General features: G+C 33.4%; 1 protein-coding gene across 1 annotated transcript in view; it reads left to right on the forward strand.

Moving 5' to 3' along the window:
* Window positions 1-14,755, forward strand: part of ITGB8 (integrin subunit beta 8) — a 136,437-nt gene that overhangs the window by 20,087 nt on the left and 101,595 nt on the right. The window contains exons 3-4 of the mRNA XM_053715722.1: window positions 3,854-4,028; window positions 11,051-11,297. Of these exons, the coding sequence (XP_053571697.1) occupies window positions 3,854-4,028; window positions 11,051-11,297 (422 nt within the window). The remainder of the gene's footprint in view (window positions 1-3,853; window positions 4,029-11,050; window positions 11,298-14,755) is intronic.

Genomic DNA, 14,755 nt, shown 5'->3' on the forward strand with positions numbered 1-14,755 from the left:
TTAACCCCTAAACCTAAGTCTAACCCTAACACCCCCTAACTTAAATATAATTAAAATAAATCTAACTAAAAATTCCTATCAATAACTAAATTATTCCTATTTAAAACTAAATACTTACCTATAAAATAAACCCTAAGCTAGCTACAATATAACTAATAGTTACATTGTAGATATCTTAGGGTTTATTTTTATTTTACAGGTAAGTTTGTATTTATTTTAACTAGGTAGAATAGTTATTAAATAGTTATTAACTATTTAATAACTACCTACCTAAAATAAATACAAAAGTACCTGTAAAATAAAACCTAACCTAAGTTACAATAACACCTAACACTACATATAATTAAATACATTAACTAAATTAACAACAATTAAATAAATTAAATTAAATTAGCTAAAGTACAAAAACAAACAAACACTAAATTACAGAAAATAATAAACAAATTACAAGATATTTAAACTAATTACACCTAATCTAATAGCCCTATCAAAAAAAAGCCACCCCAAAATAAAAAAAAAACCCTAGCCTAAACTAAACTACCAATAGCCCTTAAAAGTAATCAGCTCTTTTACCTGTAAAAAAAATACAAACAACCCCCTCAACAGTAAAACCCACCACCCACACAACCAACCCCCCAAATAAAATACTATCTAAAAAAAAACTAAGCTCCCCATTGCCCTGGAAAAGGCATTTGGATGGGCATTGCCCTTAAAAGGGCAGTTAGGTATTTTGCAGCCCAAACCCTAACCTAAAAACCCACCCAATACACCCTTAAAAAATCCTAACACTAACCCCCTGAAGATCGACTTACAGTTCTGAAGACCGGACATCCATCCTCAAGGAAGCAGCAGAACTCAATCGGGCCGAAGTCCTCAACGAAGCCGGGAGAAGTCTTCATCCAAGCTGGGCGAAGTGGTCCTCAAGACGGGTAGAAGTCTTCATCCAGACGGCATCTTCTATCTTCATCCATCCGACGCGGAGCGGGTCCATCTTCAAGACATCCGACGCGGAGCATCCTCTTCATCCGACGACTACCCGACGAATGAAGGTTCCTTTAAGTGACGTCATCCAAGATGGCGTCCCTTAGATTCCGATTGGCTGATAGAATTCTATAAGCCAATCGGAATTAAGGTAGAAAAAATCCTATTGGCTGATCCAATCAGCCAATAGGATTTAAGTTCAATCCTATTGGCTGATCCAATCAGCCAATAGGATTGAGCTTGCATTCTATTGGCTGTTCAAATCAGCCAATAGAATGCAAGCTCAATCCTATTGGCTTATGCAGGGCATCATCTCTTTTGCAAAGTAGAGCCCATTCGCTAATTCTGTGTACGTTAGATAGACTAAGAAAAAGACTGGATGCGTGTAAGGGAAACAGTTACTCCCACACATTGATTTTTTACTGAATCCACCTTCTAAAGTTAAGCACATAGTTAGTGCGGTTAATACAGTTAAGGACAATAATCAGGCAATATCATGTCTATATTAGACTAGTGATCGTACCAATACACTGCCACATTATTAGATATGGAATTGGGCATAAATCCAAGCAGCAGAACTGGTATAAACATTCTGAAAGCATGTTAAACACATAGTTAGTATATGTCATAAGGATTAGAAAACCTAGTGTTAGCGTAATAGTGAGTATATAATTAATCTTAAAGGGACACTGAACCCACATTTTTTTCTTTCGCGATTCAGATAGAGCATGCAATTTTAGGCAACTTTCTAATTTACTCCTATTATTGATTTTTCTTCATTCTCTTGCTTTCTTTATTTGAAAAAGAAGGCATCTAAGCTATTTTTTTGTGTTCAGAACCATGGAAAGCTCTTGTTTATTGGTGGGTTAATTTATCCACCAATCAGCAAGAACAACCCAGTTTGTTCACCAAAAATGGGCCGGCATCAAAACTTGCATTCTTGCATTTCAAATAAAGATAATAAGAGAATGAAGAGAATTTGATAATAGGAGTAAATTAGAAAGTTGCTTAAAATTGCATGCTCTATCTAAATCACAAAAGAAAACATTTGGGTTTAGTGTCCCTTTAAACTCTTAAAATACCCAGTAATCAATAATATATAGATCTTATTCATGTGAATCTTATTTTTGAACAAAAAAATAAAATTAAAGAATAAATGGGCTTACGTGGGCTAAGAATGTTGTGCACTTTTACAAACTGGATACATGAAATAGAACAAACCTAAACCAAGGAAGCTACAGAGCCAAGACCCTGAGATGAATCAGAGCTAATAGCCTTGAAGCAGATCGATAAAATCTACAAGTGATAGAAGGATACCCTAATCTTCACCAGAACTGCTTGTGCAATGTTAAATGCCGACAGCGCTTGCTATTGGCATTTAGTGATGTTGGGCGGACATGTTTTGCTACAGCGAATCATGTCCGCCCGCCATGTTATAATTCGGCCTCTTAGACTACAAAGATGGCGGTGCAATTGGAAGGGGAGGGAAGGATGAGAGAGGTAGGAAGGTGGGAATGGATCTCTATATAACAGAAAAAAAATATTAAATAAAATAAAATTAATCATTTCTTTCATGATTCATATAGAGAATACAATTTTAAACAACTTTCCAATTTACTTCTATTATTTAATGTGCTTCCTTCTCTTGTTATCCTTTGCTGAAAGGTTTATCTAAGCAAGCTCGGGACAGCAGAGAACCTAGGATCTAGCTGTTGATTGGTGACTGCATAAATATATTGATGGTGATTGGCTCACCCATGTGTACAGTTAGAAACCATTAATGCATTGCTGCTCCTTCAACACATGATACAAAGAGAATGAAACATATTAGATAATAGAAGTAAATCATAAAGTTGTTTAAAATTGTATTCTCTATCTAAATCATGAAATAATTTTTTTGAGTTTCATGTCCCTTTAAAGTGGTAGTAGATGCTGGTGACCAGTGGGAATGGGAAGGGTAGAGTTCTGTTTGGGAGAGAGGTGCCAGGACGATGTAAGGTGTGAGGGTCCCGGCACTAACGAAAATATTACCCCTTAACAGCTAACTGATTAACCCCTTCACTGCTGGGGATGTGGTGCACAGCTGCAATAAGCAGCCTTCTCATTACTAAAACTCAATGGCATAGCCATGCATGTCTGCCATTTCTGAACAAAGGGGATCCTAGGGAAGCTTTTTCAATCATTTGTCTTATGACTACAGAAGTTGTGTGTAAATAATGTCAGGGAGAAACCCATGCTATGGAGCTATGAAATATACCAAAAAGTGCCTAGATAAATACCCTGTGGTGTGTGTATATATATATATATATATATATATATATTATAGTATTTTGATATTTCTTTTCTACAGTTAGAAAGCTACAGGTTTTTGTAGAATGTGCTAATTCATCTTTTATATATATATATATATTGTACCTTTTTTAATTTTACAATCATTTCTTAACTTTGTGAATAAATAGCTAGTTGAAACTGTTATCCACTGAAAGCTCTCTCTATCTAAAACAATATACTTTTCATTGGTAAATAAAAGAAAAAAAAACAAAGGCTCTGTTTCTGGTTAAACGGAGTGATAGCATGTTGTTTTTCTCTAAAATTCCCAGTAGCTACGGGGTTAAACAACTACTGTCATAAACAGCCAATTGAGCAATATTACAACCCATGGACAATACTTATCATATCATTAAATAATCTCTGATATCTCATGAAGGAATCATTATGACTTGTTAAACCTAAGTGTCGACATTATTTTTTTTTATTAGCTGCAAAACTGATGCGTTCATGAATTAATATTGGTACTACTGTGTAAATTAGTTAATTATTTCATGTTTTTGCTAATGCTGTGTTTTTCTTTTTTACTGTGTTCCCCTAATAGGACTTCATTGTGGATATAACAGAAAATTACAGATGTGATACATTTATTAATTTAAAATTGAAAGGTTGCCGTTCAGAATCAATAGAACATCCCTCTGTACAACTGCAAGTCTTAAATACCAAAGTGGTGAATAGTCAAGTCACTCCAGCTGAAGTTTCCGTTCACCTTAGACCAGGTTAGTGATGTTTTCAATACAGTATTTTCATTTATACTGCAAAATATCACTAAATTTACTGTTATTACCACTCTGATCTTCTAGTAGATTAGAATAGTCCCCATATTTTTCTTTATGTGTCTATTTATGTAAACATAAATAAAACTGAGACATGAAAAATATGGAAATCATATTGTGATTATATATAAGCCCTAATATAAATGACAGTATACAAATGGTTTGTTCCATATAATTTGAAGATATTGGTCTCCATTTATTAAAAGTCAAGAGGACAAGGCTTGATCCAGGGAACCTGCCCAAATGGCAAGCGGCCAGTTTATACTGCCGCCTGCATTTAACATTGCACAAACCGCTGCTTGTACAATGCTGCCCCCTGCAGAGGCTGTCAATAATCCTGATCAAATAACCACAACTTCTTAACTAGTGTTTCAGAATCACTTGTGAAAGCCTGAAACTCTATGACCCCAAAGCTGCATTCACAGCTTAAAGTGACAGTTTTAGTCAAAATTAAACTTTCATTATTCAGATAGGACTTGTAATTTTAATCAACTTTCCAATTTACTTTTATCATCAAATTTGCTTTGTTCTCTTGATATTCTTAGTTGAAACTAAACCTAGGTAGGCTCATATGCTAATTTCTTAGACCTTGAAGGCTGCCTCTAATCACATGCTTTTTTAATTGCTTTTCACAACAAGAGACTGTTAGTTCATGTGGGCCATTTAGATAAAACTGTGTTCACGCCCCGCGAGTTATTTAAGAGTTAGCACAACACAGTACTAAATGCAAGTCAATAGATAATAAATACAAAGTCATGTGATCAGGGGGCTGTCAGAAGGTTCTTAGATACAAGGTAATCACAGAGGTAAAGAGTATATTAATATAATTGTGTTGGTTATGCAAATCTGGGGTATGGGTAATAAAGGGATTATCTATCTTTTAAAACAATAAACATTCTTTTTTAGTCTGTCCCTTTAATAAATGGGGCAGCCCCATTATGACATTTCTTTGAGGTATTTTGAGACCAATCTCAATGATTACTATACTTTCTAATCCTCCTATAAACCTTTGCAGTTTATATTGCATATCAAGAAATATTAATAGGTTGCAAATAAGGACAAGTGTTGGGGGGTCATTAGTGCAAGTAATAATGTGGGAAACCCTCTGCTTATGTCTTTCCTAATCCCAGGCTGCTACCCCCCATGACTTATAATATCCATTTAATTTGTTTTTTTTTTTACAAAAACTGAGTGATTTTATCTGATCAAACAAATGTCTGCCAAATGCTATCATTTTATTGGCCTCTTTTTGTTATACTAGGCTGGAACAACATAATCAATACTTAGAGGCTCCCGCAATATAATTATTAATACCACTTGTTGTATGTTATATCTAATGTAATAAACACTTGATCTAAACGGATCTATTAGTCTAAATTTTTTGTGTGTATATGTGTGTGTGTGTGTGCGTGCGTGTGTGTGTGTGTGTGTATATATGTGTGTGTATATATATGTGTGTGTATATGTGTGTGTGTGTGTGCGTGTGTGTGTGTATATATGTGTGTGTATATATGTGTGTGTGTGTGTGTGTATATGTGTGTGTATATATGTGTGTGTGTGTGTGTGTGTGTGCGTGTATATATGTGTGTGTATATATGTGTGTGTGTGTGTGTGTGTATATATATATGTGTGTGTGTATATATGTGTGTGTGTGTGTGTGTGCGTGCATGCGTGCGTGTGGACGGGAGCTAGCTCCTTTCCTTAAATATCTTTTATCTGTAACAATGTTAGAACTAACAGAACAGTAAGCAAACAAACAATATCAGATATGCTGCGCTCCTAGAACACTGCTACATATAAAAACCCAGTTACTACATAAATTAAGCTTTTTTTTAGCGCCTCGGTTTAGAGATTGTATGTGTATATTCAGCTAACACATATAATCTCCCTCTGCTAGAACTAACAAAACAACAGACTGATCATATTTAATTAAATTATATAACTTTTTGTCAAATTCTTTGTTAAGGGTGAATGGGATCTGATGATGGGTTGGACCCCTATCAAAACATTATTAATAATGCTTGTATGTAAGATCTAAAGAATGCAGCAACTGATTTAACCTGATCTAATTAACTGAATGAGATTTTTTATTTGACCGGTCTTGCTCTTAACTGCATCATATTTTTTTATTTTTTTAAGATCATTAAACATCTCTTTCTTTTTTTTAGTAAAAATGCAAATGAAATTGCAGCATTTTCAAACGTTGATTACAGATTTTGCTTTTTGGCTATTCAAGGGACAAACTGAAATGTTTACTTTTTCTCTGACTAAATATTGCAGCATTTTCTTTCTTTTACCTTTGCTTATTAATATTTCTTTAAAAATGTAACTATGCATATGTTAAAATGAAGTAGACATAAGTTGTAAAGCATGCATGTTAGTTGCCAGTAATTTCACTGCATTTATAGTGTTGCACTTTTCTGGATGGTTCAGTTTCATCCTCAGTGCATTTCATTGATCCAATTAGGGTACTGGCTAATTAGAACTTTCTACTACAATTTAGATAAAAAATATTATTACATCATAGAAACAACAAATATTATTTCATAATAGAAACAAAAAATATTATTACATCATAGAAACAAAAAATATTATTACATCATAGAAACAAAAAATATTATTACATCATAGAAACAAAAAATATTATTACATCATAGAAACAAAAAATATTATTACATCATAGAAACAAAAAATATTATTACATCATAGAAACAAAAAATATTATTACATCATAGAAACAACTTTTTGAAAGAGCTAAAATAGCATGTCACTGAGACATTCATTCAAATGTGTTAGTCTTCTGCTCCTGAAAATGTTGTTTATGTACTGATAAGTATAGACGTTTTAAAGCCAAATTATATAAAATTTCCCCAGAGCTGTTGAAACATAAAAGGGGGCATATTGATAGGTTCAAAAAGTTATTTCATTCTAGAAAATCTGAACAATGTGTCCATAAGATTAGCAGTATACACAATGTATTCAATATTGAGAATACTTCTACAGACTTTTATGTAGTTTTATTCATACATATCAGAAGTAAGGTTTCTATACACACACACACACACAGAAATTAATATATATATATATATATATATATATATATATATATATATATATATATATATATATATATATATATATATATATAGTATGTCTATGTATAAATAATGCAGATATGTTAATAAATAAATATATACTGTATATATATATTTAGTATGTCTATGTATAAATAATGCAGATATGTTGGTAAATAAATATATACTGTATATATATATTTAGTATGTCTATGTATAAATAATGCAGATATGTTGATAAATAAATATATACTGTATATATATATTTAGTATGTCTATGTATAAATAATGCAGATATGTTGGTAAATAAATATATACTGTATATATATATTTAGTATGTCTATGTATAAATAATGCAGATATGTTGGTAAATAAATATATACTGTATATATATATTTAGTATGTCTATGTATAAATAATGCAGATATGTTGATAAATAAATATATACTGTATATATATATTTAGTATGTCTATGTATAAATAATGCAGATATGTTGGTAAATAAAAGAAATGAGGCAGCTTATTGTAGAGGAAAAGGGATATTAAAGGGATATGAAACTCAAACATTTTCTTTTGGGATTCAGACAGGACATGAAATTTAAAAAATGTTTTTAATTTACTTCTATTATTAAATATGCTTTGATCCCTGATATTGTTTGTTAAGGAGCTACCTAGGTAGGTGTCTAGAGAACTACATCCAAACAGTGCTGCCATCTAGTTCTCTTGCAAATGGATAACATTCTTGCAAAGCTGCTGCCATAAAGTGCTCCAGAAATGGGCAGGCTCCTAAGATTATGTCCCTCCTTTTCAACCAATATACCAAGAGAACAAAAATGATGATAGAAGTAAATGATATAGTTGTTTAAAATTGCACGCACTGTCTGAATCAAGAAAGGAACATTCTGGGTTTCTTGACACTTTAATGATACAAATCCCAAATCATATTTTAAACAGGAGATTTCCATCTTTTAAATGTGCCCTAGGTTCAGTAGTTATATTATTCTTATTCTTACCTTGTTTGTTGCATTGATAGAAGAAGTCACTGTATGGCACTGTCACCAAGAAGTGCAGATGTGCCATGTAACTACTAAGTGATAACTGGAAATGTATTACTGTAGAAAAAAACATTTTTAGAAATGATATATAGCTTTTATGCATATGTAATTACAATGTATTTTATAGGTTCATATCAATTATAGAGGGACAATATAATCACTTTAAACATATCTACAGTAATCTAGGAAGAAAAATAAAATAATGTTATTATTAATATTATTATTATACTTTATAAAGCGCCAACAAATTCTGCGGCACAAATGATAAAAGTACAATGATGATACGATATTTGTAAGAGACAAGACAACATTTATCAAACAAATACAGGAGGAATTGAGGGCCCTATTCACAAGGGAACTTATAATCTAGAAGGGTAGGAGGGTGAGAAACAGGAGATGAGGACTTGAATAAAAATGTCTTTAGGGAGCAATTAAAAGAACACAGATTAGTGCACTGGTTTTCAAACCTGTCCTCAGACCTCCCTAACAGGCTAGATTTTTAGGACTACGTTGTGTGAGAAAAGGTTAACTAACCATGTTTAATAATCAGCTGATTATTTCACCGGTGCTGAAAACTAGTGGACTAGGAGAAAGTCTGACAGTGCGAGGAAGTGGGTTACTGTGGGTTGGTGCCACACAAGAGAGGTCCTGCCGTCTGGCATAAGAAGAGGTAATGAGAGAAGATGCAAAGAGCTGGTCATTGTTGGAACTTAGGGGCTGGCTGGAGTATATTTGTTAACTAGTGAGGACTGGTAGTGGGGAGTGGCATTGGTAAGGGCTTTGTAGGTCAAGGTGAGACTTTTGAATTTAATTCTGCTGTGAATGGGTAGCCAGTGAAGGGACTCACAAAGGAGGTGCATCAGAAGCAGAGCATCAGGAAAGTGGATTAGCCTGGCAGAGGCATTGAGGATGGATTGAAGGGGGGGAGAGGCGGGAGTGAGGATGGCCAGTTAGTAGGTTATTGCATTAGTCAAGTTGGGAATTTACAAAGAAGTGGATTAGTTACTTAGTGGTGTAAGCACTCAGAAACTGACAAATTCTGTAGATATTGCATAGGTGGTTGCAGCAGGATGATGAGAGCAATTGGATGTGGGGTATGAAGGACAGATGGAATCAGGTTGTAAATCCGAGGCAGCGGACTTGGGGTGATGGGGAGATAGTGATGCTGCTGACAGTAATAGAAAAGTCAGAAAATCGGAGTAGAGCTAGGGGGGGCATTAGAAGGAGCTCAGTCTTGGACATGTTAATCTTTAGGTGGTGAGAGGTCATCCAGGAAGAAATGCCAAATAATCAGTCGCTGACATGAGAAAGGACAGAGGGAGAGAGAGCAGGGTTGGATAAATAGAGTGTCATCAGCAAAAAATGAATACATTAGATTTTTTAGACCAAGAAAACACTAAAAGAAAACAAGCCCCTTCTATGTTTTTCATGTTTTTTCATAGAAGTTTCTGTACACCTATAAGGACTTAAAGGGATACTGAACCCACATTTTTTCATTCAGATAGAGCATGCAGTTTTAAGCAACTTTCTAATTTACTCCTATTATCAAATTTTCTTTGTTCTCTTGGTAACTTTATATGGAAAAGAAGGCATCTAAGCTAAGGTGCCAGCCAATTTGTGGTTCAGAACCCTGGACAGTGTTTGTTTATTGATGGGTGAATTTATCCACCAATCAGCAAGAACAACCCAGGTTGTAAGCCAAAAATGGGCTGGCATCTGAACATACATTCTTGCTTTTCAAATAAAGATACCAAGAGAATGAAGAAAAAATGATAATAGGAGTAAATTAGAAAGTTGTTTAAAATTACATGCTCTATCTGAATCATGAATAATAAAAATTTGGGTTCAGTATCCCTTTAATGCAGCCAAATGAAAATAAATTAAAACATAGCCATTTATACAATACCAATTATGCTTCACATTTATACGTTTCATAATGATTTAATTAAAATTAAAAAAAAAATATTTAAACATGCAATTGCTATAATAAATTGACATTTTGATGCACACATTTCATAGTTTAATAATTGTGATTAGGGATACATTTTAATCTTTTTATTGAGCTATTGAGTGATTATCAATATGTGAACTGCATGATCTGTGTAAAAATTCATCATTGAAATAAAACCATACTGCTCAAAAGGTGGTTTCAAGAAAACATGGCTGTTGAAATAAGATAAGTCCAAACAGGAGGTTGGAATACAGCTGTCAAATGCTCTCAGAGTTTTGGTGACTTTTCTGTTGTATAAAGCCACTTAAAAACCAAATGACAAATGTTTTCTAATGAACTGGGATGCTATATGATCTGAAAACTGCATGAAACCCCATAAGAAGTACTTCCAACTGCTTTTCCCCATAATTAGAACAAAGTAAAAGTTATCAGTAAAGACATATATTAAAATATGACTCCCCTAATGTGAGTGGGCAGCTTTATGCATCCATACTAGATTTGTTTTCTATGTATTCTAACATTACTGCATGAATAGTTATCCAGATAATAATTACATAATCATAAAACACTTTAAATAAAATGGGTCTGAAAATGTTATAAATACTTTTATAGTTTAAATTTATGTAAGAGCCACATCTGGAAAATGTTGGCTTTTGCCTAATAAACTAATATTTTGGCGTATGGATGTAGCCAATCAGTGGATTTTTGTATTCTATTAAGAAATAATTTATTCTAACATTAACTCTAGTCGGAAAGAATATTTTGAACCTAGAACTCAGTTATTCTATTACACCCATTATATTTAGTTTACTAGGCTTTCTTTTCCTAATTTTTAATATTAATAAAATTATTGATATTATTTTACTTTTTTTTTTTTTTTTTTAGGAGCTAGCAAAAATTTTCTATTAAGGGTTCACCGCTTAGAGAAATACCCAGTGGATTTTTATTATTTGGTTGATGTCTCTGCTTCAATGCAAGACAGTATTGAAAAATTGAATTCCATCGGATTTGATTTATCTCAAAAAATGGCAAATTTTTCCCAAAATATCAGATTTGGATTTGGAACATTTGTGGATAAGCCTGTTACACCATATATCAGTATTCAACCACAGAGAATTAAAAATCAATGCAGGTACGGTTATTTCTTTATTTTTGCACTATTTACAGCTATGCTCTTTTTTTAATTATTTTTTTATGAATAAATTCAAACGTTTTTAACTTTTTGTCTTTTTTTTATAAACAGACAAGTATGCATTTGAGTTACTTATCAAAATGTTGTGTGTATAATTTAGTAGAATATTTTTTAATGCTTTACTTAAAAATCTTCATAGAAGTTTACATCCTTTCACAAATATATTAAAAGAGCATTTAACACCTCTTGCCTTTGTTTCAAAATGGTGCTGCTTGTCCCAGACTCCTAGATTTTCAAAATGGTACAAATAGTCTAAAGCAGCTGTTTCATTTGCAACATGACTACAGAATTTGCTTTTTAATCCCTCTAGGGAGTGTGGGACAGTTTTAAGAAAAAGAATTGGTGTTTAATAACCTTATCATATTTAATGCCAGAAATACTCCTGATTGTAAAACAAAGATAAAATTCTAAAACATATCATTTGGCTTGGAGACACAAAATAGTCATATGTGAAAGGAATAAAGAGAGATGTGGCAGGGGCATAATAGGTATACATTGGTATTAATATTTGTATTGCTTTTTCAACTGACAATATATTGTATATATGTTTTATTTGTGATTTTCCATTTAAATATTGATGATGACATATTCAGTATGATTTATTATTTTGCTCTAATCTATCATCCTCAACAAGGGTTGACACCATTGTTGGCATGGGCTGCGCCATTATTTTTTTGGTCTGAGCACAGATGCTTGGCCCATATGAGTTTTTCTTGTATATATGAGAATTTTAAGCATGTATCAAATGTCTTAATGTACCTATCTTGTGGTCAATATCTAGTTGATAATGTGTGGTCTAATTGATTGTGATCTTCAAAATTACTTGAAGGTATAAGAGGACCTTTATAAGAGCACAATATAAGATCTCCAACTGGTACTATAGCACATAGAGTATGATAACATCAATGCAGATTTCAGGTCAAGATCAACATTTGGGGGTTAGCATTAGGAAACTCGAGTGCTGTGCACATTTACAGTATCTCTCTCTTTCTTCTCTCTCTCTCTCTCTCTCTCTCTCTCTCTCTCTCTCTCTCTCTCCTCTTTTACCTTCTTCTCTTTTACCCTCTTCTATCTCTCTCATCATTTGCACTCTTTTTTCTCTCTCTCACTCTCTCTTTCATCTCTCTCTTCCTCTTTTACCCTCTTCTTTCTCTCTTTTCTCTCTCTCTCTTCCTCTCCATGTATCTTTCACTCTCTCCTCTTTTACACTCTTTTCTCTTTCTCTCTCTCTCCTCTTTTACCTTCTTCTCTTTTACACTCTTCTATCTCTCTCATCATTTGCCCTCTTTTCTCTCTCTCTCTCACTCTCTCTTTCATCTCTCTCTTCCTCTTTTGCCCTCTTCTTTCTCTCTTTTCTCTCTCTCTTCCTCTCCATGTATCTTTCACTCTCTCCTCTTTTACACTCTTTTCTCTTTCTCTCTCTCTCCTCTTTTACCTTCTTCTCTTTTACACTCTTCTATCTCTCTCATCATTTGCCCTCTTTTCTCTCTCTCTCTCACTCTCTCTTACATCTCTCTCTTCCTCTTTTGCAATCTTCTCTCTCTCTCTCTCTCTCTCTCTCTCTCTCTATCTTCCTCTCCATGTATCTTTCACTCTCTCCTCTTTTACACTCTTTTCTCTCTCTCTCTCTCTCTCTCTCTCTCTCTCTCTCTCTCTCTCTCTCTCTCTCTCTCTCTCTCTCTCTCTCTCTCTCTATCTATCTTCCTCTCCATGTATCTTTCACTCTCTCCTCTTTTACACTCTTTTTTCTCTCTCTCTCTCTCTCTCTCTCTCTCTCTCTCTCTCTCTCTCTCTCTCTCTCTCTCTCTCTCTCTCTCTCTCTCTCTCTCTCTCTCTCTCTCTTCTCTTTTACCCTATTCTATTTCTACCTTTCTGTCTCACCCTCAAGCCTGCTCTAATTTAGCATTGTTGCTAAGATAGAGCAATCACCGGATGTTGCTTGATAAGATTTTATTTAATAATATAAAAAGAGGGCATGTATATTATTTGGATCATGTGATTTTATTTAATAATATAAAAAGAGGGCATGTATATTATTTGGATCATGCTAAAAGGACTACATTCTCTTTAGGGGTTTAGGGAATTTTGGAATACCAAGGTTAATTCTAGAATGGTGTGTGAATAAACTATTTTATTTTGCTGCTTGCATGTTGCAATCCCTGATTACTGGTCTATTTTTCTTTTGCTATGTATGTTTTTAAATGAATGCTTAAGACAAAGAATTATGTCATATATAATTTTACAGCGCACATGTTTTTTCAGACATTATTTCTTAATTATTGTGTAAGATTAATGTGAATTGACTATATTTACATCAATTTTTTTTTCTTCATAAAAGTCCAATGTTGTCTTAAAAGACATCTGTTCTTGAAAATAAAAAATAAATATGTTATGAATGGTAGGTCACTGTTTTACTAAGCGTTACGTAATTCTTCCGGTGATGTGGTAATGCAGCAGAGTATAGTGCAGTTGAAGTGCTGTGAGTTTGAAATAATTTGGTGTTTGGAAATGGCTGTTAAACACATAACTTCATCAAGAGCAAATGTGCTAGTCATTTTATCTATCATGAAAAGACATGAGACTAAAAATACCTCATGTGATGTGCACTTTACTAGCAAGACAATGAAAACTAAATATTAGTGTAACAGATAAGTGTTCCTGAAAAAACATTGCTCTGGTATTTTGTTTTGTATAATAAAGAATGTGTTTTTACTAAGAATATAAAAATGATGTTCTACTGATAGGTAATCTAGAATTTTCAACTATTCTTGGTAGCCCATTATGGGCTAGATTAAAAGTGTTGTAATATTTAGTGCTCCCGCTCGAGCACTTACTTCATTAGAAGTAATCTTTTTGTGCACGTTGGGTTGCGCTTGTTTTACGGATTCACATTTGGACTGTTATTTATATATATATATATATTTATAAACTAGTTGATAAGCCTGCCCAGATGGCAGTCTATGTATTAAAAATGCAACCCCCCAAGCTACAAAAAATAAAAATACAGAAAAAAATAAAAAACACCCCCTAAAAAATAAAAAAAAAACCCTAATCTAATACTAAACTACCAATAGCCGTTAAAAGGGCTTTTTGTATGCCATTGCCCTAAATAAATAATCTCTTTTACATTAAAAATAAGTACCCCCTAACAGTAAAACCCCCCACTCATCAAACCCCCCAAAATAAAAAAAACTAACACTAATAAACCTAAACTACCCATTGGCATTCAGCTCTTTTTGAAATTGCCCAATGAACCCTAATCTAAAAAAACTAAAAATTAAAAATAAACCTTACACTAAAGCCCCAAATAGGTTCTCACTGTTTCAGAAGTTCGGCAGACTCTCCTTGCCGCCGAGGACCACCGCCACCACCGCTGAGGACTGCCGACACCGCCACAG

Source organism: Bombina bombina, chromosome 5, assembly GCF_027579735.1.
Source record: "Bombina bombina isolate aBomBom1 chromosome 5, aBomBom1.pri, whole genome shotgun sequence".
NCBI lineage: Eukaryota > Metazoa > Chordata > Amphibia > Anura > Bombinatoridae > Bombina > Bombina bombina.